The sequence below is a fragment of the Chiloscyllium punctatum genome, chromosome 12 (assembly GCF_047496795.1).
Source record: "Chiloscyllium punctatum isolate Juve2018m chromosome 12, sChiPun1.3, whole genome shotgun sequence".
In the NCBI taxonomy this organism is placed as follows: Eukaryota; Metazoa; Chordata; class Chondrichthyes; order Orectolobiformes; family Hemiscylliidae; genus Chiloscyllium; species Chiloscyllium punctatum.
Window position 1 is genome coordinate 37,307,550 of NC_092750.1, and position 22,380 is coordinate 37,329,929.

General features: G+C 39.7%; 1 protein-coding gene across 4 annotated transcripts in view; it reads left to right on the forward strand.

Moving 5' to 3' along the window:
- Positions 1-22,380, forward strand: part of flnba (filamin B a) — a 148,314-nt gene that overhangs the window by 120,379 nt on the left and 5,555 nt on the right. For all 4 annotated transcript variants that reach the window (XM_072582384.1, XM_072582385.1, XM_072582386.1 and 1 more), the window contains 9 exons: positions 1,009-1,167; positions 1,671-1,874; positions 2,273-2,425; positions 7,564-7,686; positions 10,294-10,560; positions 11,817-11,954; positions 13,288-13,403; positions 17,483-17,615; positions 18,070-18,246. In XM_072582384.1, the coding sequence (XP_072438485.1) occupies positions 1,009-1,167; positions 1,671-1,874; positions 2,273-2,425; positions 7,564-7,686; positions 10,294-10,560; positions 11,817-11,954; positions 13,288-13,403; positions 17,483-17,615; positions 18,070-18,246 (1,470 nt within the window). The remainder of the gene's footprint in view (positions 1-1,008; positions 1,168-1,670; positions 1,875-2,272; positions 2,426-7,563; positions 7,687-10,293; positions 10,561-11,816; positions 11,955-13,287; positions 13,404-17,482; positions 17,616-18,069; positions 18,247-22,380) is intronic.

Here is a 22,380-nt window from a genome sequence, read left to right on the forward strand (position 1 = left end):
ATTACATCAGAAGTTGGACACTTCTGTCATGTAAGTTGGCAGCATGACCACCATGTTGGGGGTGGTGAAAGAAAGGAATCTAATTATCCAATAATTAAAATCACTAGCAATATTGAGTGGTACTTAATTCTGCCATCTACCCTTCAGCTGATTGTTCTGAATTTTTTAAGCTGCCACATGTAGAATCTAACTTCCTGTTTTACCCATTGTGAAATTGACCAAGTGAGGAATGATTTCATTGATTAGTTGCCTTTTTTCCATTTGTATCTGTCCTTTGTGCTGCCACTCGTCCTGTGCATCCACACTCAGATGATGCTCTGATTTCTGGTTTGATTCTTTTAATAGAAAGTCATCCTATACTTTTAAAGACTCTGCATTGACAAAGCAAGTCTTAAGTGTAATAATTGTAATGGTTGCATTATTGCTGAGACGTTTCAATGAAAGTGTAGAAATTTTAATTTGGCTCAGTTTTAATTCTACAAATATGTTGAAAACAAAACAAGTGATACTTGAATTGTTAAGTAAATATTGCATTGGAATCAAATGGCAAGTGGTCCTTGCATTCTGACGGTGTGCTGTCTCAATACTGCGAAATGCCTTTAATGCTGGTCATCTATTGGAATAGATGAGACTAGACTTCCATTTTTATTACAAATCAGGACTTATACTCCACTTTATACTGACATCAACTCTCTGGGAGTTTGCACACTTGCTGAAATGTGCAAAGATTCTTCTCCCATCAACCCCCATCCCCACCAATCAAAAGGAAATCTTTGAACTGAGCAGAATTGTAAATGAAGGTGATTGGATTTTTAGGACCTGCTTGAGTATTGCCAGAGCCCTCATTGGGCCTGCAGTTTCTTTTTAGTGAACATCGACTTGCTAGTTTGATTTAAAAGCTACCTCTTTTTTTTTAGGAGCTTTCTTAATTTGAATGTTTTTGAGCTTGCCTTCCCTGTGGAATGGCACCAGAAAAATAACTGACCACAAGCACCTGGTTGTTTTTAGATGACAGTCGGCGAAGGTCACAAGTTAAGGTTGGTTCAGCTGCTGACATCTCACTGGACATCAATGAAAGTGACCTTAGTTTGCTATCTGCAAGCATTAAATCTCCATCAGGCCAGGATGAGCCATGCCTATTGAAGAGGCTACCAAATAACCACATTGGTAAGTTATTCTCCTCCAAGAGAACAAGCCATTTTAAGAATACTTGGACTTAACTAAATTAACTACAGTTGGTGCATCTTAGCAACTGAAAAACCTTTTTTCAATTCCTTCTATCAAGCTTTAGTTTGCTCCATAAAGCATGCAGAGTAATAGCCCAGTTTTACACTTGGCATAGTTATAGCTCTGCTGTCAAACAGTAAATATATATAACATTATTGTAAAGCAGCCTATTCTAGCAAACTGGAGCCTTTCCTCTCCTTGATGTGAAGACACATCAGCTGTGAACCAAAGAAGGAACTGTTAACAGGCATGTTTTTAAAGGACAAAATTAAATGGTTGGGACTTTGCAAGGAAATTTGCTACTACAGAATAGTTGGCACTGCCAATCTGTCTGGCAGTAGCAGGTTCAATGAGATTGACCATTCCTCCTCCCCTGCCCCAGTGGCCAGAATGATTTTTTTGTATTACTGTATGAGTTGACCATTTTATTCCTTGACCAATAGGTATCTCCTTCATCCCACGGGAAGTTGGTGAACATCTAGTCAGCATAAAGAAAAATGGTAAACATGTGGCAAATAGCCCAATTACCATTATGGTTGGCCAGTCTGAGATTGGTGATGCCAGCAAAGTGAAGGTTTCTGGACCAGGTTTGAAGGCAGGGCGAACATTTGAAATGTCCGACTTCATTGTGGATACAAAAGATGCAGGTGAGATAAACTGGTGCAAACTTTCAGAAGGCCCTGTATGTTTCGGGCTTTGCTGCCGAAGCACTGAGTCTTGCTATAAAGAAACAGGCCATTGAAATAGTCTGTCCTTCCCCCCTTTTGAGTCAGTTGGTTACCCCCCATTTCCATAAATTCCCATCACTCTTCTCATCTCAAGTGGCCTTTTATGTATCATGAAATGCAAATCGATCTTAAATTTTACTGCTGAATAGAAAAAGCGCTCAAGCTGTGCTAAATGCTGCAACACATTATAGCTAAATGTTTCTATAAAGTTATAGAATTGGTTAGACTTTGTCCTCAAATAATTCCACTGGCAACAGCATATTTAAATGTTCTCAACATTATTGCCTTTTTTAAATGCAACCCTTGCCTTGTTTCAGGTTATGGTGGCCTTGCATTATCTATTGAAGGCCCAAGTAAAGTGGACATTAACACAGAAGAAACAGAAGAAGGCACCTGCAAAGTTTTCTACTGTCCAACTGAACCAGGCACTTACATTGTCTACATCAAGTTTGCAGACGCACATGTGCCAGGTATGACCAGTGAGAAAAGTACACTTTTTTTGGTCTACAATTAGTGTCTCATGATTGTGGCTTTTTGCTTTTGAAAATGTAATGCTGTAACTTTGCACAAAATAAATCAAATCAGCATGAATTATTTATATAAAAAGGTGTACTAAAATTGACAAAGTTGTAAAGTCGCACCAGTTCTTGGGTATTCAGATCTCCCTAGGCATTTTAGTGAATGTCAATATATCTGAATTCTACTTTGCTTTGAGTATTGACTGTTAAATAGGTTTACTGTACACTAATGGGGTACAAAATTTTGTACTTCCGGGTCAAATTCTTGCCCGGTACTATTTCTCAGCTCCACCCTTACGGTTTTCTCCCACTTCTAGTCTGTTCTCAACATGACATTATGCTGCTTATTTCTTTTGAAATGATTGCAAAGTATGACTGGTCATTTAAAATGGCCACCTCTTATGCTAGCTCTACTTTTGATTTACTGCCACTTTTTCTGCAATTTCTCTGAAAAGGCAAATTAAACTTTTTTCCAGCAACATGCTGTACTTGAAGCAGTGCAGCTGATTAAGGATGGATCAAAAACCTGTATGCAGGGAGACAGATTATGCCACATCTCTGGAACAGGTGGTATTTATACCCAGAGGTAGAGACATTACATGCTGGGTTACAAGCCCTTTTTTTAAATTGACAAACTGATTTCAAATTCCACCCTTCGAAGGTGAATATTAAAATGCCATCAATATTTTTGTATATTTATAAGCAATTTTTTAACTTGCAAAAGTATTGAAAAATACAATCAACAAATCAGTGTGTCCTGCTCTTTACAATAGCAGATGGATCTATATCCAACGTATTCTGCTAAGGCTCCCACAAGAAATAAAAAGGCATGTGCTCCACTATTTCCACAAGCCCAGCAGGTTCTCCAACACCGTTCATCAGAATATTCTTCCATGCACAATATGCAAGAACATTAAATTTTGTTCCCATGCCCACCTAAAACATAAATTTGGTAGACCTCAGATACTGGGTCTACTTTAACTTCAGTCCTCAACACTCCCTATCTCTCCTGCCACACTGCTCCAATAAACACTGAGCCTGTGGCATGCCCAGAAGCAATGGGTAAGAGTACCTACTTATTTTACATTTTGGAGCACATTGGAAATGCCTTTTTTTTTTTAAACCCTTCACCAGACAGTCCGGTGCCAGATGAACCCTGTACAGAACTTTTTTTACTGTGTTGCACCTCATTACAAATTGAGATCTTTTGCATCTTCTCCCATGTTTCAGAGATCTCCACTCCTAGCTCCTGCTCCCAGACCTCACATAACGAGTTAATATCCTGCCAGGGCCTGCCACCCAGCAGGAGATGGAGGGCATTAACCAAAAGGGTGCTTGTGGAGCATAGCAACAACCTCTGTATCAGGCATATAGGGCTTGGGGAGAAGTATAGTAGTCTTCTGGATGAAATCCCCCAACCTGAAAGAGGGTGTCTGCTGAGCAACCCATATTTGTGGCTCAGTTGTTCAAAAGACATATCCTTTCCCCCTCAAACTGGAAACTCCTCTCTGCCTATAGTTTGAACCCTGGCATACCAACTATGGGCATAAGTGAAGTCTTGGATAAACAACCCTCACTCTGACTCATCTCCCTCCATGCCTTGGCAATACTAAGACAACGGAATTCTGGCAGTGGTCCATAACTGTCGTCTTATCCATGAACAAGTTAATAAGAGGGCACTTTACTTGGGAGGCCTCAATATCCAGCCATATTGAGCCCAGATTGTTACCTACCCAATCGCAGATAAAGGTCAGCAGGGAACTCTATTGATTTACCTTCTGTCTGGGAAATCAACTTCTCCACCTCCAGGCAGGTGCAATTTAAGTTTGAGGGGCCACCACAATGCCAGACAAAGGAACCAAACCATCCCATAAGTTTCTGCAGCATTGACCTGGGAAACATAGGGAGCATATGCATGGGATAAAGCAAACAAGGAAGAACATCTTAATGAGATTCAGCCCAACCATGAAATTGGAAGAGCCTCCATCTCTGGAGATCCTGCCTAATATTGTCCAGCAAGTGAGCAAAGTTGGTTGGAAATAACTGATCCAACATGGGGGTAATAAAAAATGCCTAGTATCAGAACCCTGCCTGTGACTGCTTAAAAGGGAACTTGGGGCCACCTTCAACTTTAAGTTCCCCAAAGGCATAGCCTCCAATTTCGTAAAGTCGATCCTATAATCCTGAAATAGCCCCAAAATAGTATCAAATGGGGTATGGAGGTCGTTGGATGCAATTTGAAAACAAGGATATCAGCATACAGTATAATCTTGTGTACCCTCGATCCCACTTCAAAGCAGTCGTGTGGCTGGCCTCTGCCAGCAGCTCTTACCAGCACAATCACCAACATAAACAACAGGAGGGGACAGCCTTGCTAACTACCTTTTTTTTTACTGGTTCTGAAATTCCCAGATGACATCCTGTCAATGACTGCATCCAGAAGGTGGTATATAAAATGTCCACCCACCTATCAAAGACCCCACCCAACCCAAACCATTCTAATACATAAAGATATTGCTATTCCATCCAGTCAAATACTTACTTTCTTTGCAACTAAGGAAATCACAAACCCCTGAATCAATTGTTGCTGACAAACTTGGACCATAATTCAGCAACCTTCTAATATTGGAGGACCTATGGGCCTTTTTTTATATAAAGCCTGTCTGGTCCTCTTAAAATATGGGGCAGCACCTTTTCCAATCAAGATCTTGGAATCTGAACTTAATAGATGGGCCTGTATGAGGCACAATTCTCAAACCTTCCACTTCCTAATTAAGGAAATATTCACTCACCTCAAAGATGGTGGTAAGCATTCATGCATCGGAGTGATTTTGTACACTTCCAATATCTGCCCTGTAAACTCACCCTGGAGACCATTAGGGCCAGGTGTTTTCCCACTCCTGAAGTTGCCTAGCTGCCACCTGTTTCTTGAACTGTCAATGGGGTATTAAGGAGAGCAGCCTGTTCCAAGGTTACCCCTGGGAGGTCCAGGTTCTTGGAGGCCTTATGTCTCCCTTATGTCATCAACCTTCAGAACAATACAACTCAGTTTTTAAAAACTCAACCTTAATCCTTTTTGGCATCTTATGTGAGGACCCAAGCACTACCTCAGATTGCAATAATGGCTTGGGAAGCATGTTTTTCCTAGTCAGATATACTAAATACTTTGCTGGCCTATCTCCATACTTTTACAGCCTTTGTCTAGTAAAAGCAAGCTTCCTTTGTAGTTTAAGTATTGAATTCAAGGCAGCCTGAAGGGCTGTGATCTGCTGTAGCTTAGTCAGAGGGGGTGCAAAATGTACTGCCTCAGCAGCTTTCAACCATATCGAGTAGATGTTGCTGTTCCTCCTTCTGTTGTTTTCCAGGTAGCTTTAATGGTTTCCCATAGTGTAGACTGCTTACTAACCATGCCAGAGTTCGTAGTCAAGAATTCCTGTGGAAAACTTTTTTGAACGAGTTTCAAATTTGGAATCCTTAAGGAGAGAAGGGTCCAAGTGCTAGTGCTGTGAACCTAACCTAATCACCCCCACCCCCCACACTCTGTCTCTGTCTGTGTGTCTGTCTCACCACCAAACCCCCCCCCCCTCACATGATCGATGTGTTAGCTATATTCCCAATTTTACAACACCGACCTGAATCCAAGAGCTGAGTGAGCAAGACAGATCACTCCTAATGCCACATTTATGTGGGTTTGGAAAAGGTGAGGTCCTTGCCAGTAAAGTGAAGGCATCTCCAAATGTCCACCAGTGGCAACTGTTTGTAGAAGTCAGCCAGAGAGGTCAGTAAACATTTTAAAATGCTTTATTCCTCCCCATGTATTAGGGCTTTAAATATCTCCAACTGTCCTTGCTGATCTTTCACTTGCTCTAATATGAGTGGAAGATTTTTCTGGATAAGTACTGCCACTCCCTACTTTTGCTTTCAGTAAAGGATGAAAAGAATACCTGGTCACAACCTGCCTGTTGTAGCTTCAGGTGTTCCTAATCATAAAGGTGGGTTTCCCACAACAAAGCGATATCAACCCTTTTTCCCTCTAGGCTAGAAAGCACTTTTTTCCTTTTTTAATAGGCAAATGACTTCACTTGATGTTTCAGGTGCACCATTTAATAAGACACTTAGCCATATCCCCTTTTCAGAGACCCTTGAACCATCTGGGAGGGAGTACCCTGCTTACAAAGTACCAAGCACAAGTAAAGACTCAAAGAATTATGAATATAAAAACTACTACCACAACTACAAACAATAATTACTACCAAGCCAGGCCTGTGCCCCAGCCTTAAGCAAGGAAAAACAAGGTGATCCTTAAATCAACAGGAAAGACAGTCAGGATGAGCACTTCTCCCATCCCCCAGCTTAGTGTTGCCCAATTTTTGACTAAAAGTGAAAGAGCAAACAAGGAGACAACAAAACATCCACAATTTCCCATGACAAGATCCAGCTATAAAAGAAATAGGAACAAGACATTCCAAGTTCTCCTCCAAAAATATTATTGGGGGAAAGAGGATTAACATTCTTCAGGCAGTTCTCAGGAGAGGCTGCCACTGCTGTGGTCTCTGGTGTGCTGGTCCTCCCTGTTGCTGCTTGCTCACTCCCCTTCACTTTGGCATCCCTCCCACTCAAACGTTGACAAATGTTCTGTAAGGTTTTAAACTAATAATTCTGTCCCACAAAGTTGGCCAGGGATGGCCAAAAAACACCAGTATGCCTTGGCTGTTCAGCAGAGCTGTTCATGGCGGTTCTAAAGAATCTCAGCCATCTTGCAGAGTCTCAAGTCCTTTCAATATTTAACTGTTTGGTTCAACCAACAAAGTGTACACCAATCTCCATTCGTGGGTTTTAGGCTGCTCATGTCTCGATGGGAAAAGAAAATCCCTGTACCTGTCTGGGATTTTCTACCACTTTTTTTTCCCCTCTTTTCCACCCCCCCCCCAATAGATTGCTTATCTTGTGCTGTACACAAGGCTCCTTCGTACTATCTCTTTTCAGTTTTTCACATTGCGATTTACAAAACTTGTGTGCATAACTGGAGTCATTGGAATCCATTTTTTTTTTAAAGAGGACTTGTTTCAAATTCTGAAATATTTTTGCAGGGAGTCCATTTACAGTGAAGGTAACTGGTGAAGGCCGAATGAGAGAGAGCATCACTCGTAGAAGGCAGGCTGCATCAGAGGCAACAGTTGGAAGCATCTGTGATCTGAACTTGAAGATTCCTGGTAAGGTTTGAAATGGAAATTGTTCTCTAATATTTGGACTGCAGTGAATTGCATCATTGGATTCAGCTCAGCACTTGAAAAATGTCAAGTGAAGAATCCTTGGAATTATACATGATTTCATGGCATTTTTAATTTGTCAACATTTACAACGATGCTGGTACAAAGTCATCCCCATTTGTGCAATTGAATCCTTCCACAAAAGAACTTTTTGAAAGTCAACAGTGGTATTCTAACCCTCCCACTCTTCTAATAACTCAATCCAGCCCATAGTTAAGAGTTAACAGAAGTTGCATTTATTTCTGAATGCAGTTCATTGAAATCTTTTAAAGGCCATAAATAATGTGAAGAATTAGCTCATGTTTACAGTTTAGAAGAATGTGCAGTGGTAACATTCTTTTCTGATTCTGAATACTGTCCAGACTATTTTTCCTTTCCACTCACTCCTTGGAAAACAATTTGTCATTTCAGTTCTAAAAGATTTGGCATTATTACAAATATTTTATATAACTTAACCATTTCAGCAAGTGCATTCTAATTCCAATAAATAGAATAGTTTGTCATTATCACTAAATCCAGTCAAATTTGAAAGCTGTCTGTGTAGTTTGAGCAATAACAATTTTTAGTACAATTGTTAACTTGTCTGTGCTCTCCATTTCCAGCTAATGGTTTTAGATTAAGTTTAGAAAAACTTGGGTGTTAGTCATTACTAAAACATACTGGTGTTCTGCCATTCTCTCAATTGGGTGGGAGAAATGGAAGCAACAAAATTTGTGAAAATAGTTGCTGATGCTCTTGGTTTTGTAAGGTCTTGGCTATCTCTTTTGTCATGAATAATGTAATATTGATCATGGCATTCACGTGGCACTGCCTTGATGTTTTGAGACGTGTGCAAAATGCACAACTTCAACACCTCCCTGTTTCATAGTATTGCATGTGGGCAGTGTAAATAACTTTCTAAATGGCATGGTACTGAGACTTTTCTGGACTAAGTTTAAATAATAACTTTTTTTAAAAAAATGGATTATGGGTGTAATATTTAATGTGTAGCATCAAGATGGTTTCTAGTAATGTAGAAACCTGAAATGCAGATATCTAGCTCTTTCTTCAAATACAACTGTTTTCTTTTCCTTTTTTTTTCTCTTTCCTATTCCACTCAGTGACTTGGTTCCAACTAACGGTGGCTTGGGAACACCTCTTGCGCGCACAAATTTTTCAGTCAAGTTGAACTTTCTTGTGGGCAGAACGAATGGAGGCTTTCCAGAATAGTTTGAAAAGTCAAAGGACTCTAGTGTTCAAAATCTACCTACCCCATCCCTGTTTGGCCTCTTTGGCCAGGAGGAATACCAGTTGTTCAGTGCAAGGCCATTAAGGCCAGATGGTGTGTTTCAGCACTGGGCATGTGGACTCTGAGGTCGGCAGAATGTGTTTTTCTTAAATTAGCCAGCATGGTTTTTCTTTTGCCAATGGTCTTGCATGAGTAAGAATTACCTTCCTTGCGCAGGTTAATATCTTTTGTGAAATGCTTAGGACTATCCTTGCACCTAAATTATCATCTGGGTCAATGTTACATTTTTGCTCACTATAGCTGAAAAGCATGGAAGTGCAGACTGGATGTTGAAAAAGATGGGGTTTTTTCCCCCCTGTGCTAAAACTGCTGAGTTCTGCCACTCATGGCTTTGCATTATTACCATGTTACATTACAGTAGCTATTTCTCTTTAGACAAACTCTCTCTAGAGTTGGAGAAATAATTTGGAAAAGGTTCTATGATGAATTGAGGTTATTTGGCATTTTCAAAGTCCCTGTCAGGGTCATGAGGTAGTTGCATGCCCCACTGACCAATTCTGAATGGGTTCATGTGGAAGAGCTGAAGAGAGCTTTTTTCGAAAAGCTATCGTACCACTTGAAGTCCAATACAAGCTTGCTGGAGAGGGGAGGGATTTTAATATGGCCAAAGGAGATGGCATAAAGTCTAGTAATAGAATTGGAGTATCTCCATGGATATCCACAGTGGGATATGCAATTTATATCCCTGAAAACTGCAACTCAGTTGCAGTAAATGATTCTATAATGTCTTCTAAATATAGACAGTCTACTAATTGTTTTCTGTTGGGGATTATATGGCATCTGTAGTGTCCAGTTTAAATTGTGAAGCTGTTAAATTAAGTATCCTATTTTTTGCACTTAAGGTTTTTTCCATGATCTGTTCGTATTAAAAAACTGTGGTAGCAAAAACTGCAAAGCTTTGATCAAAGCTCTCTTCACTCTGACCAATAGCTGTTAGTTATAAAAATAACTGGTCTCCTCTGTCATCTAGAAATCTGGTTAAGAACTTGTAATTTGGAACCCAAATTCTGCTTTTGGAACTGCCATAAGGAATAGTGGAGAAGCCCTTTTTCCTGTCCTCAAAGTTTCTACTAGTATCAAAAAAAATTTGGTTAAGATAATTTTAAATGCAAATCTGAAATTCTGCATACTTTTTTTTGTTTCTTTAGTCTCCAGCACACATGGTTCCTAAGCTACACTGTTTTTCATCTGGTTTCTGTTATTGTAGTGCATCTAGTACAAAAAAATCTCTGGTCAACCTAACTTGAGCTGTTCCTCCACAGAAATCTCAGTCAGTGACATGTCTGCTGAAGTGACCAACCCCTCTGGACAGTTGGATAGAGCAGAGATAACTGAAAGTGATAACCATACTTACTGTGTCAGATTTGTACCTCGTGAAATGGGTGTGCACACAGTCAGTGTAAAGTATCAGAATAAACATGTACCAGGCAGTCCATTCCAATTCACAGTTGGGCCACTTGGTGAAGGTGGAGCTGTTAAAGTGCGAGCTGGTGGTCCTGGTCTTGAGCGAGGAGAAGTTGGAGTACCAGGTAAGTACTAATTTAGCCATTACTTGTCTTGATTTTACTTTTAACACCTGACCAGTTTTGGTCCCTTTCTCTGAAAGATACTGGCATTGGAGGCGGTTCAGAAAAGGTTCACCGAGGATGGTATCTGATGTCTAGGGTTTAGCTTAAGTAGTACTTCAGGTCTATGCTCACTGAAGTTAAAAGAATGAGAAGCAACCTTGAAGCAGACAAGATTCTTGGTTTGACAGGCTGAGTGAAGAAAGGTGGTTTCTCCATGTCTTGGACTAGACTGAATCATTAAGCAATTGCCCTTCTAAAGCAGATGAGGAATTTCTTCTACTGTGATTCTTTCTTGTCACAGCTTTTATGTCCGGGTTAATAAGTATATTCAAGATGGAGGTAGTCGGTTTCCCTTTTAAAAATCCAGTAAGGGAGTGGAGGGTTATAGGAAAAGGGGGGAGAAATGGAACTGAGTATCTCTTCAATTGGAGAAGCCAACTCAATGGGACTGAATGGCCTACTGTTACATCTACTGTTCACAGTTGTTGTCATGCTATAGGTAAACATTGAACAGTAAATGTTGTACGTACTTGCCCTCAGTGCACAGCTCACCTGCATGAATGGTAAAAGCCTGCAGAAAATGTGCACATTAAGTTCGAATAGTCTGACATGACTACTTTTTTTTTAAACTGGCTTGGAGCAGAATTGATGCTGCTTTCCCTATCAGATGAAGCAACTTATGAGCCCTGACCTCCCTCCCCATCTGAGAATTTAGTGCTCCAAGCCACAAGACATAGTCAACTTTGACAAAGTCTATGAAGTGAAGTCCAATTCTTTGGAGCAAATTAACTTGTAATTCCAGGCAGGTAGCAGGCCCCTACAGTCAGGACTTGAGTCAAATCCAACAGCCAAATACTTGGGGGCAGCATTGTGGCTCAGTGACTAGCACTGCTGCCTCTCAGCACCAGGGCCCCAGGTTCAGGTCTAACCTTTTGACTGACTATGGAGTTTACATGTTCAGTGTCTGTTTTTAAGCACAAGATTCCACAGGAGGCATAAATGTGTGGGTTGCATATGGGAATAAATTATCCAAACCTCTTACCTTCATTTAAGTTAGTTAAATAATTTGTAACATTCAATTTTGACTGCCATGTTTTTGGCCAGTTTAAGTATGGAAGTCACTCACTACCATGAATGCTTAACTTGAAGATTATCAGATGAAGTTAAATGTTTAATGGCCTTTTGCTAAGGGCTTGAATATTGATGTTTTCTCATAGCTGAATTCAGTATCTGGACACGTGAAGCTGGTGCAGGTGGCCTTTCCATTGCTGTGGAAGGGCCTAGCCGGGCAGAGATTGCATTTGAAGATCGAAAAGATGGATCCTGTGGTGTGTCTTATGTTGCACAAGAACCTGGTAAGTATGTGGAAACCTTGGCATACCTCTTTTGGTAATGTAAAAGATGGTTTTCTTTAGTTTCATAATCTTCAGTGGCATCGTGCAGAATAGATACTCCATATTTCCAAGCTCAGGCTGGAGGTCCACTTCTGTTCTATTTTATTCCCACTGTCAATGAATTGCAATTTTATTTCCGTCGCTGGAGAAAATTGAAAACTTAGGCCTTAAAATGGTCTTGTCTAAAATCCAGCACTTTAAATGTTCAGGCTTGAGCTTTTGGTCTTCCATCTGTCAACATTCCAGGCAGAATTCTGACTTTACCCAAGTTGTTTTTCAAAACATTTCAGTTTTTACCACCAGGTCCCTTCTGTGTCAACAATTCAATGTTGAAGTGGGTTTTCTTCAGAATAGAGATCCCTGGTCATTGCTAATGCCAATGGAAGCTCATTTTCTGTATTGATCCTTATCTAGTTGATCAACATTCTACCACCCCTCTCCTTAAGCTGGAAATACTTTAACACTTGGCACAGATGCCAGTGCAAACAAACATAAAATTAAACACTGATACCCAATCAGTGAGCCCATCTTTCCATTATTTGTGTACCTCTGTCTGGTAAAGTTTCTGAACTCTATCTTGTATACAAATTATCCATTCACATGGGCATTGAAAAATAACTTAATCTGTCCCTGCATGTTCAAACAAACTGCAGATGCTAGAATTCAAAATAGATGGGCAGGAGGCTGGAAGAACGCAGCAAGACAGGCACTATCAAGTGGAGAAGTCCATGTTTCAGTCTACCCTAAAACATTGATTTCATTTCCTGATGCTGCCTGGCTTGGTGTGTTCTTTCTGCCTCTTGAGGGAATGTTAGAAACACCCTCCGATTTTAAAATCAAGTAACTTGCACCCTTGATCCAATCTTGTTTGTTTATGGATTCTTACCATATACAAGAGCCAGTAGCAACTGGTTTGGAAATGTAGTTTTCTGTTAGAATGAAATTGTGATCATTAGCAGCAAAATTAAGATTTGTAGTTAGTCATAGCTGCAACTTTAACGTGGAGTCCAATAGCAAGACTGATTTAATGAACTTGTTTATATTTGAGGGTGGTTCTGGTGAGTAATAGCCGTCTGGTGAACTGGCTAAATTAACTGAAATCTGGTTAAAAGCAACTTGCCTAACAAAGTAGTTGTCATCCCATTTCTTCACTACACAGTATTGATGCATTGCTTCAGTGTAGCACCATAAGTACCAATTTTTAAACACTTGAGCAGTAAGTCTCGAATGTGGGTTTTAGTAGCTCTAGTTTTCAATATTATTGAGCATTGATGCAAATCTTTTTTTGTTGCAGGAGAATACGAGGTGTCGATCAAGTTTAATGATGAGTACATCCCTGGCAGTCCCTATATTGTTCCCATCATGGCTTCTTCAGAGGATGCAAGCAGACTTACTGTTACTAGTCTTCAGGTGAGACATAAGAAAATATCAGCTTACTGGCTGGGTCCCCTGTTGTGCATTCAGAGGTCTCACACTGTCTCAGTTTTAAAATGGTTATGTATTTGGCTAGCAGTAGGCTTAGTTTTATGATAAACTCGGAAAGTGAGATGGACAATGCAGAAGCCAGTAAATGAAAGGAACTTTATTCACTGCTAACTTTTTTTTTGTATCTTACATTGGAGCTGCTGTAATGAATTTATTATATATCCTGACCTTTTTTAAATTCCAGAGCAAAGTAAAACCATTCCTTCCAGAAAACAAATACCAATTCTGGGTCTGCAGTGACATGACATAATCTCATGTGGTTAACACCAAGGTGAAGTTTGAGTTCTCTGGTGTGGTCCCTTGAGTGGTGACCAGGTTTATTTTACAAATTTCAGTAGCCTCCTTTGGTCTCGGAATAGATTTTAAAAGAAATGAAAAGCTTTTAAAAACATCACTGCAATAGATAGCATGGATAAGAACTTTTTAGGGTAAAAAGTCTAAACAAATGGTTCTTGTGAAACTTTTTTTGTGGTCAGATTTGAACTTACCTCTGGGAGGATGGGGGTGGAATTTCAGTCTGGTTTGTTACCAATTTGTAGAATTGACTTCCAAGAAAATTCATTTATGAACTAAAGTAGATTTAAAGGTTGCTTTTGGCAATGTAATTCTTGAACTATAAACCATTCTATAACTAGATGAATGAGGAAAACTTATTGGTTTTTTTAAACTAATCATTACTTTTGAATAAAAGTACAAGAGTGCCTTATATAGTGGTGATCTGGGTTCAAGACCATAATATGTCTAGACTGGCTGATTTGAAAATATTTAAAGTATGATGGTCATTCAGAAAATATTGAACTTTACTTTGTATCCATATTCTGCAATCTTGTTTGATCAGATTTATCAGGTCAACCTCTAGGAATCCTTCATCCTGTTCTTTCAAGTTTGTCAATGGAGCAGTATGTGTGAATCAGAACGCTGGTTGCAAAGGGTATGAAGCTTGTATGTTCATAACCAAAAAATGGAGACAAAAATATAGGTGTGGCCTTTGGAAGTGCACAAAGGGGTTCGCCATCTGCCATGTGAAAAATTTTGGGATGTTTTTCTTGTGTCTCATTTAAAGGTTTTTGACAGCATACCTGCACAATGCACATTATCCACAAGTTAAAGGTTGAAGTTGAAGAGTCTGACTCTTTTTTTTTCAATGTGATTTTATTCTAGTTGGCTAAAACTGAACTCTTTTAATGGTATTTTGGTAAATGGCATTGAAACTGCTTATCCTTCGGTTTTTTTTGATGGTTTGGTACTTGAAATCAAGGTGGAACTCCCTCTTTAAGTCTTCAGCAATTAATGGTAACGGGTTACATGAAATTTTATATCAAATCAACATTATGTTCTATTTGAACACTTAAAGAATTTCAGTGGTATTTAAAGCTGCTTGCAGCTTTGTTATGGAGTTTGAGATCAGCTAGTTCTAATACTTACAGCTGCTTGCTCAGACTTTTCATGGGCTTTTTGGGTGGAATCTGAATACCGCATTGGGACCTGTCGCAAGCAAACCATTCAGCCCGTGACATCTGTGGCCAGGTCTACTTGAGCATGACTAATTTCTGTCCATGCCCTTGGAGGTGGTTGTGGGGGGGGCGGGGGGAAAGCAAGAGAAAGTCCTGCTGGTAAATTCTTGGGTGTTACACCAGCAACAGTCTCTGACAACCTGCAAAGGAGATCTTCCAGTCTCTGGCCACCAATTCATCAAATGAGATCTGTCTGTCCTTTAGCATACCTGTCCACACTTTTTTAAAATCCCCTTGCTGGTTCTGATGGGTCCCAATTAAATCCAGCCCACAGTCTCTTTAGACAAGTATTGATTCTCCGAACTAAAATGGAGTCTGAATATAGCCATTGCCATTCTTCCTTGTCTTTTTATTTACCCCCGTGTTTGCTCTTCATTTACACTGCAGTTTCCTCACTGTTACCTTTCAAACTTTAGACTTGATACTTGTGATGTAACCCTATAACAGCTATAAAAAATTATCATTTTGGTAGTACAGTAGTCACCTTGTGACATTTCAGATATGGAGCCTTCTGTTTGGTGCCTTTGTATCATATCTAGTGTTGCCTGCTTGTGTTCTTGTCATTTCTGTCCCTTCCTGCCCTTCTGACCTTCATTTGCCATATAACCAAGAAATTAATATGAACATGTATTTAACACTTGCCCCTCTTTTGACTGAGACTTAACTGACAAATGGGAAACTTTGTCAATGGCAGCTTGACAGTTTTTTAAATTACTTAGACATCCACCCATGGTGAGCTTGGGTAATTACAGCATTTTAAATGCAAACTCTTTAGTGACTTATCCCACATTCCTTTTTGTCAGTACCTCCAAGTTTCTCTGCATTTGTATCTGCCAGAAGTTGGCCCATCAAGTCTGTGCTGATCTCTCTACACTAAACCAATTTTTGACTGCTTGGCTCTGCCTTTAATGTTATGGGATTTTTAAAATTTTTCAAAGATAGGGGCAGGAAATCTCTAACCCAGGCAGTGTAGCTCAAATTCTCACCACTCTGGCTGAGAATTTTTCCTCCAATCCCATCTAAACCACCTGCTCTTCCTGGTTGTGCCCTTCTCCAACTGTTGGGAGCAGTTGTTTCTATGCCCCTCAATCTCATACAAATCTGATACCCCCACCTCAACTATCTCTTTCATTCCTTTTTTTTTTTTAAAATGAGTTCCTTCATAACTAAAGTGCTCCAACCCAGGCAACATCTTGTGAATCTCCTCCACCCCCTCCAATGCAGTCCCATCCCATAATGTGGTGAACAGAACTGTGCGCACATTCCCAGTTGTGCCCTAACCAAAGTTGGTATTTGTAAAGCTCCATAGCTTCCCTGCTCCAAAGTCTATGCTACTAATGAAGGAAAGTGTTCCCGCTACTACCAAAACACCACCATTTAACCTGTTCTGCCACTTTCATGGATTTTTTGAGAACCATGCCAAGGTCCCTCTGGTTCTGAGCTGCTTCATGTGCTTCCATTCAATTAACAAGACCATTACTTTAATTGAAAATTCCAGACCATTCCCATTGACCAATTTGAAAATAGCTTGCATATTACTTTATGAAGCTGAAGTGCATAATGCTAAAATGTTCAGACAAATGTTACCTTCCTGGATAAGCTGACCTAAGTCACCGAAATGTTGGTTATCTGAATCCTCAACTGGTGCTTTGAGGATTTGAAGAATTTCTTTGGGTGTCAAATGCTTGCACCTTTTTTAGATGGCTAAGTCACCTGACTGCAGAGTAGGTATTAATTGAATAGCTCCAGTTCCTTTTTAAACCTTTTTTAGCAGCACACCCTGTACTTATTAAAACACAGCTCCTTGCTAATCACTTCTTGAATGTATCTAGTTAAGCTATCTGATTTTAAAATTGAATTTTTATTTCTGGTCTAAATTCACTTTCCTCAGCTGCAAAATGTACTATTTTTGCACAACTAAATGTCTAAGTTTTTTTTTTCTTGTCCCTTTGGGTTAAGGTATTTAAAATTAGATTAGTTGCACTTACTTCCTCTGTACTAAAATTGTTTTCCCCCATCCTACACAAAGGCAAGATGTGGTGTTACAATGGTTGTGATTTCCATGTAAGCCATCAGTGGAACATAGATACTCCTAACAAAATTCAAAACTGCACTGAGCCCACTAAAGCTATGCAATAATGGTCATGTTTGTATTCCTTAACTTTTGTAACATGACCTAGTTTTTGAAAGTTTCTTTTATTCCCACTTCTAATCTACAATTTCATAGAAAGATGAGCAATTCTGCCCAATTCACATGGAAGTCATTGACTTTAATGCTGGTACTCTGAATTAGAAATGGTTGCTTGCAGTGAAAGTGTTGGATTAAAGAATTCACTTAATCTATGAACTAGCTAGTAAAATGTTAGTTTGTTTCCCTTTCTCATTCCCTAATGTCTTTTTTTGAGCTAACCCTTTTCACTTTTTTTTTCTGGTGCTTCAGTGAAATAGAGGACTGTGTGTGCAATAAAGTGTTTGCTGTTCAATCTCCAGGAGTCAGGGTTAAAAGTAAATCAGCCAGTATCCTTTGCTGTGAGACTGAATGGTGCTAGAGGTTTGATTGATGCCAAAGTTCATAGCCCCTCCGGGGCAGTGGAGGATACCCATGTGTCTGAAATTGAACCAGGTAAGGATTTGGGAACACATCTCTTGGTGATTTGCCATCAACTTTCTCCTAAAGCTGCTTTTACCTCCTTTTTGTGCATTCTGTGTACACTATATTTCTCCTCCTTTTGTATTACTGCCTTGATCACCACTTTTTTTTTGATCAATTGTATAATGTGGGGTGGGAAAATGGGAAGGAAGAGTAAAACTGAATTAAATATACTTGGCACTAAGTGTGTGAATCATGCCTACATTCATTCCAAGGCTTGAACAAGGCTCTCATACATTCTTCAGGACTGGATCTTGGGCTGTGCTGTTGGCTAGACAGTTCAGAAAAGCAGAACTCTATACTGCTTTTCATGTTTGTTGATAAACATTGCCTGCAGTGATGTTTTGCTTCCTACTTTGCCTAATGAGTGGAAGTGTTACTTGCACACTGGTTAATCTGTACTAACTACTTGCGATGTTTATTATAGATAAGTATGCCATTCGTTTCATTCCCCATGAGAATGGTGTCCACTCTATTGATGTCAAATTCAATGGCAGTCACATCACCGGCAGTCCATTCAAGGTTCGAGTTGGGGAACCTGGGCAGACGGGAGACACCAGTCTTGTTTCAGCTTATGGATTAGGCCTTGAAAAAGGAACTACAGGTAAATGGCTGTGCTCTAAGCCCAAGCAATGTTTCATTTGTGTGTGCGTGCACTTGGGATTTTTTTTTTTTTTTTTGCAGTGTCAGAACTCTACTTTTGTGTAGAATGCATGAAATAGTGTGGCAGCACATTAGGAAACAAAGTATTGCTGTCATCACTTAACCCCATTTCTAAAGAATTAACTTACAGTTCAATTTTGTTGCATCAGAACTATGTTCACTCAGTGCAAGGTGGTGAGGTTAATGCTGTACTTGCTATTTTCCAGTAAAGGGTTTTTCATCAGAACTGGAAATTGAAAATCTCCTTCATGAGATCACCATCCCTTCAATGCCACTGGCTCAAAATCCTGAAACTTGCTCCCTAATAACATTGTGCATTTACTGCAGCAATCAAAGGTCTTAGTTTAAAGATGAGGTGGAAGTCTTCAGAGTGAGAAATTTCTTCACCTGGAGTTGTCTGGATTTTCCTACCAGAGTGGTTGTGGACTAAACCATTGTTTTCAAGCAGGTAGATGTAGATCTTATGGCAAAAGGATCAAGATACAGGCTGGGCAGGATTAAGGTATTGAGGCCAAGATCAGTCACCATCATTTTAATGGTGTTGCAGGCTGTGGTGGGGGTGTTTTTTAAATGGCCTATTGCTTTTGTTCTATTTGGCTTTCTTGCCAGTCACCACCTGACTCTGCAAATTCAGTGCTACTTAGTGTTTGTTTTTTTGTTCTAATTTTAGAACTCTCTCCCTCCTTGAAGTGATAGAACCTATGAACTTGGGATACTGTAACCAACCTGCTGTCCCCTCACTTGAGAATCCTTGTACAAAGAAGGCTACCAATCGTTTTAAGCCATTACAAGATGTTGACCCATGGTTCCTTTTTTTGTGGTGTAAATGTTAAGCTTTCCTCCCTGACTGGTATCTAATCCCCCTTGCCTGCCCCAGTAATGAGTAGATGCTCAATTAATACTTTAGTTGCCCAAAAGTAGATCCACTGTTCCAAACATAGAAAGGACTTGCACACTGATCCATTCCCAATGATCAGTTGCATCATGGGGCTGTTCTGCTGTTTTCAGGAAAAATAATTGCTTCTAAAATCTCAAAACAGCATTCAACACCATTTGCATTGGTGACTACTTCACCTACTGATGTGAATACTTGAGGTAGTTGATCAGCTCATCAACCTGTGTACTGACTAACCAAAGCTCCCCAGTAGTCTCCTGTGGCTGAGTTTCAAGTTTTTTAAATCCATTGTGCAATAGTATTATGTTTTTTAAAAATCCTGTAATTTTATTCCCGTCTGAATTAATTTCATCAGAACGGAGGTTTGTTTCCACTTTTTTTCTAATTGAATCTGGTCTAACCAGGTTATTAACATTACATTTAGAAAAGAAAACAAATTTAATCTGTCCACTTTTTGTCTAATTCTGACCCTTTTTTTTTGTGAAAGGCAAACAGCTGACCACACCTACTTTGGATTGACAGACTTCATAATAAACCAGACATGTTTTGTTGTGTAAAATTTCTGGAAGTCATCATACATGTTAGTGTGGAAACAAGCCCTTCAGCCCAACAAGTCCACACTGACCTGCAGCACAACCCACCCAGACCCATGCCCCTACATTTACCCCTTCAACTAACACTACAGGCAATTTAGCATGGCCAATTCACCTAACCTGCACTTTTTTGATTGTGGGAGGAAACCAGAGCACCCGGAGGAAACCCACAGAGCGTGCAAACTCCACACACAGTTGCCTGAGGCAGGAACTGAACTTGGGTCTCTGGTGCTGAGGCAGCAGTGCTAACCACTACCACCATGCCACCCATGGGCCTGTCCATGTCTTGGTTTTTCTGAAGCCTGTAGAAGTGACATGGTGCTGAAAGTGTGCTCAGCCTAGGTGGTCCATGTTGGTGTTTATGCTTAACACAATCCTCGCCTAAAGATCTGGCATTTGGGACATTTTATTCGTCTTGCTCGCTCTTTAATCACATGACTTTTGCCTAAAGTTTCCCCTTAATATCATTTTGGTTTCAACTGCTCCTGTAACTTCTGCATTCTTGGGTTCTCTCCATAAAACTGTTGCCATTCTTTAAATATGCTGGCATTGTATTCTTGTATTACCTCTTGTGTTCAGTGCCTTTTTGGTTCAGGATTCTGTTCATGTTTACACTAATTCCACATGAGTTTTCACTTTTAAAGACTATCAGTCCTAGAGCCTCTACATTTCCATGATGGCTACATTTCATTAATAATTTGTTGTGCTTTCACTGTTTCTATATCTGCAGTATCTAGATTAAAACTGCACATAATATCCTGTGCAGTCAAACTGACAATTTAAAAAAATCTCTAGTACTTTATTTACACACTTTGCATTCCCTGATTTCTTGACCCTACTTAAATCTGTCAGCTAATGGTTTTATTCCTCATGCCAAAATGAACCACCCTTCTTTGTCAATAGAGGTCCAGATAAAGATGTATGCTGCTTCAAGATATCCCAGCATTTTCTCTTTAAAGTGTAGTCCATATTACCACTTGAAATATAGCAGCCACAGTGTGCAAAAATCCCATAAACAGGAATGTGGTAACATGACCTGTCTGTGGTGTTAGTGGCAAGTATTTGACTCTATATGGTTTTTCCCTGTACCATGTTTGTCTTCCATATTTACAAGTTCAATCCAGATTTTTATTTAAAAATCTACCTATTGCATTCATAGCTTTCAATTGTCTATTGATCAGAGGTTGCACAAATCTGGCTGATTAATGTGCATGTTGAACTTTATTCTCTAAAATGCCAAAGCTGGTCTGAATACTAATAGATTTTTTGCACATAACCATCCTTAGCTATTTTCTCTCTTGACTTGTCTCCTTCAAACAGACGGCATGTCCTGTGAGCTGAGTCTCCTATTGAATGACTTGTGGTTTAGCTCAATCAACAGGCATTGTTTTATTCCCTACTTGATCTTCGGTAAACTTTCATAAATTTTATGGTACAAAACAGCACTGTTTTCCCATGATATGTGTTTCTGAAATGGTGGTTTGACACAGTACTGAGTAACTTTCTGCTTGTGAATTTAATGGACAAATAGATTGAGGTTTTTGACTTTACTGCAAAGTATAGTTCTGGATTTCTTATTGGCCTTTGTAATTTAGAATACTTTCTTTTAGAAAGACAAATTACTACTTGTAGTTATGATTGAATTACCCAGTGGTTAGATTAGTAGTTTTTCTTGGGCTAGAAGTCTGCAATGTGCATTTCTCCTCTGGGACAAGCCACAAATGGCTTTTATTGCTGTGGCAGTTAGTGCCTCATGATACATTCTAACTATTTAATAGGTTTCCAAATCAGCATTTATGACCTGCAGGAGACTCTATGGTTAGTGATTCTTTTTGGATGTGCAGCACCCTATGTAAAGGATTCATGCTAGTGATTTTGCTATAATGTCAAATGTGACTAGTGTGTCCAATCACTGCAAGTACCTAATGGATATCTCCCTATCCAGTTATGTTAGGATGCCTCAGTTGGTGACAGTGATCTTTCCAACAAAGCTCATGATCACACACTCAGCAATCTCTGAAACATACTATTTTTGTCCCATTTCCACAGACCATCGGACATGTGAAAGTCTTCTGACTGTAGAACATTTGAAGTGTAGTCCATTGATTTTAGTGCAGGAATACTGACAGCCAATTTTGTATACCCCAAACTAACCCAAATAGTGCTGATGACCAACTGTTTGGTTTTAATGGTAATGTAATTCAAGCTTACAAAAATCTTCTAGGCTTGACAAGGTAGATACTGAAAGGATGCTTCCCTCCCTTGGTGCCTCAATCAGGGACATTAATTTCTAAGGGGCAGGCCATTAGGACTAAGGTGAAAAATGACTTTGGCTGGTAGTGAATCTTCGCAACTCACTTAGCAACTGAGTTGAAGCAGCTAAATTCTGAAATCTAATGATCTGTCTTAACATTTAATTTAAACAAACATGAGGGGTGTGGGAAGGAACAATTTCTTGAAGTAGAAGGCCAGCCATCATCTCACTGGCAGAGTGAGCACAGAGCTGACTAGCCTGTTCTGCTCCTGACCTTATTCTGTCCTTGTTGTGATTTTTAGAATCTATTTTGGCCAGATTGCTCCCCAGCTG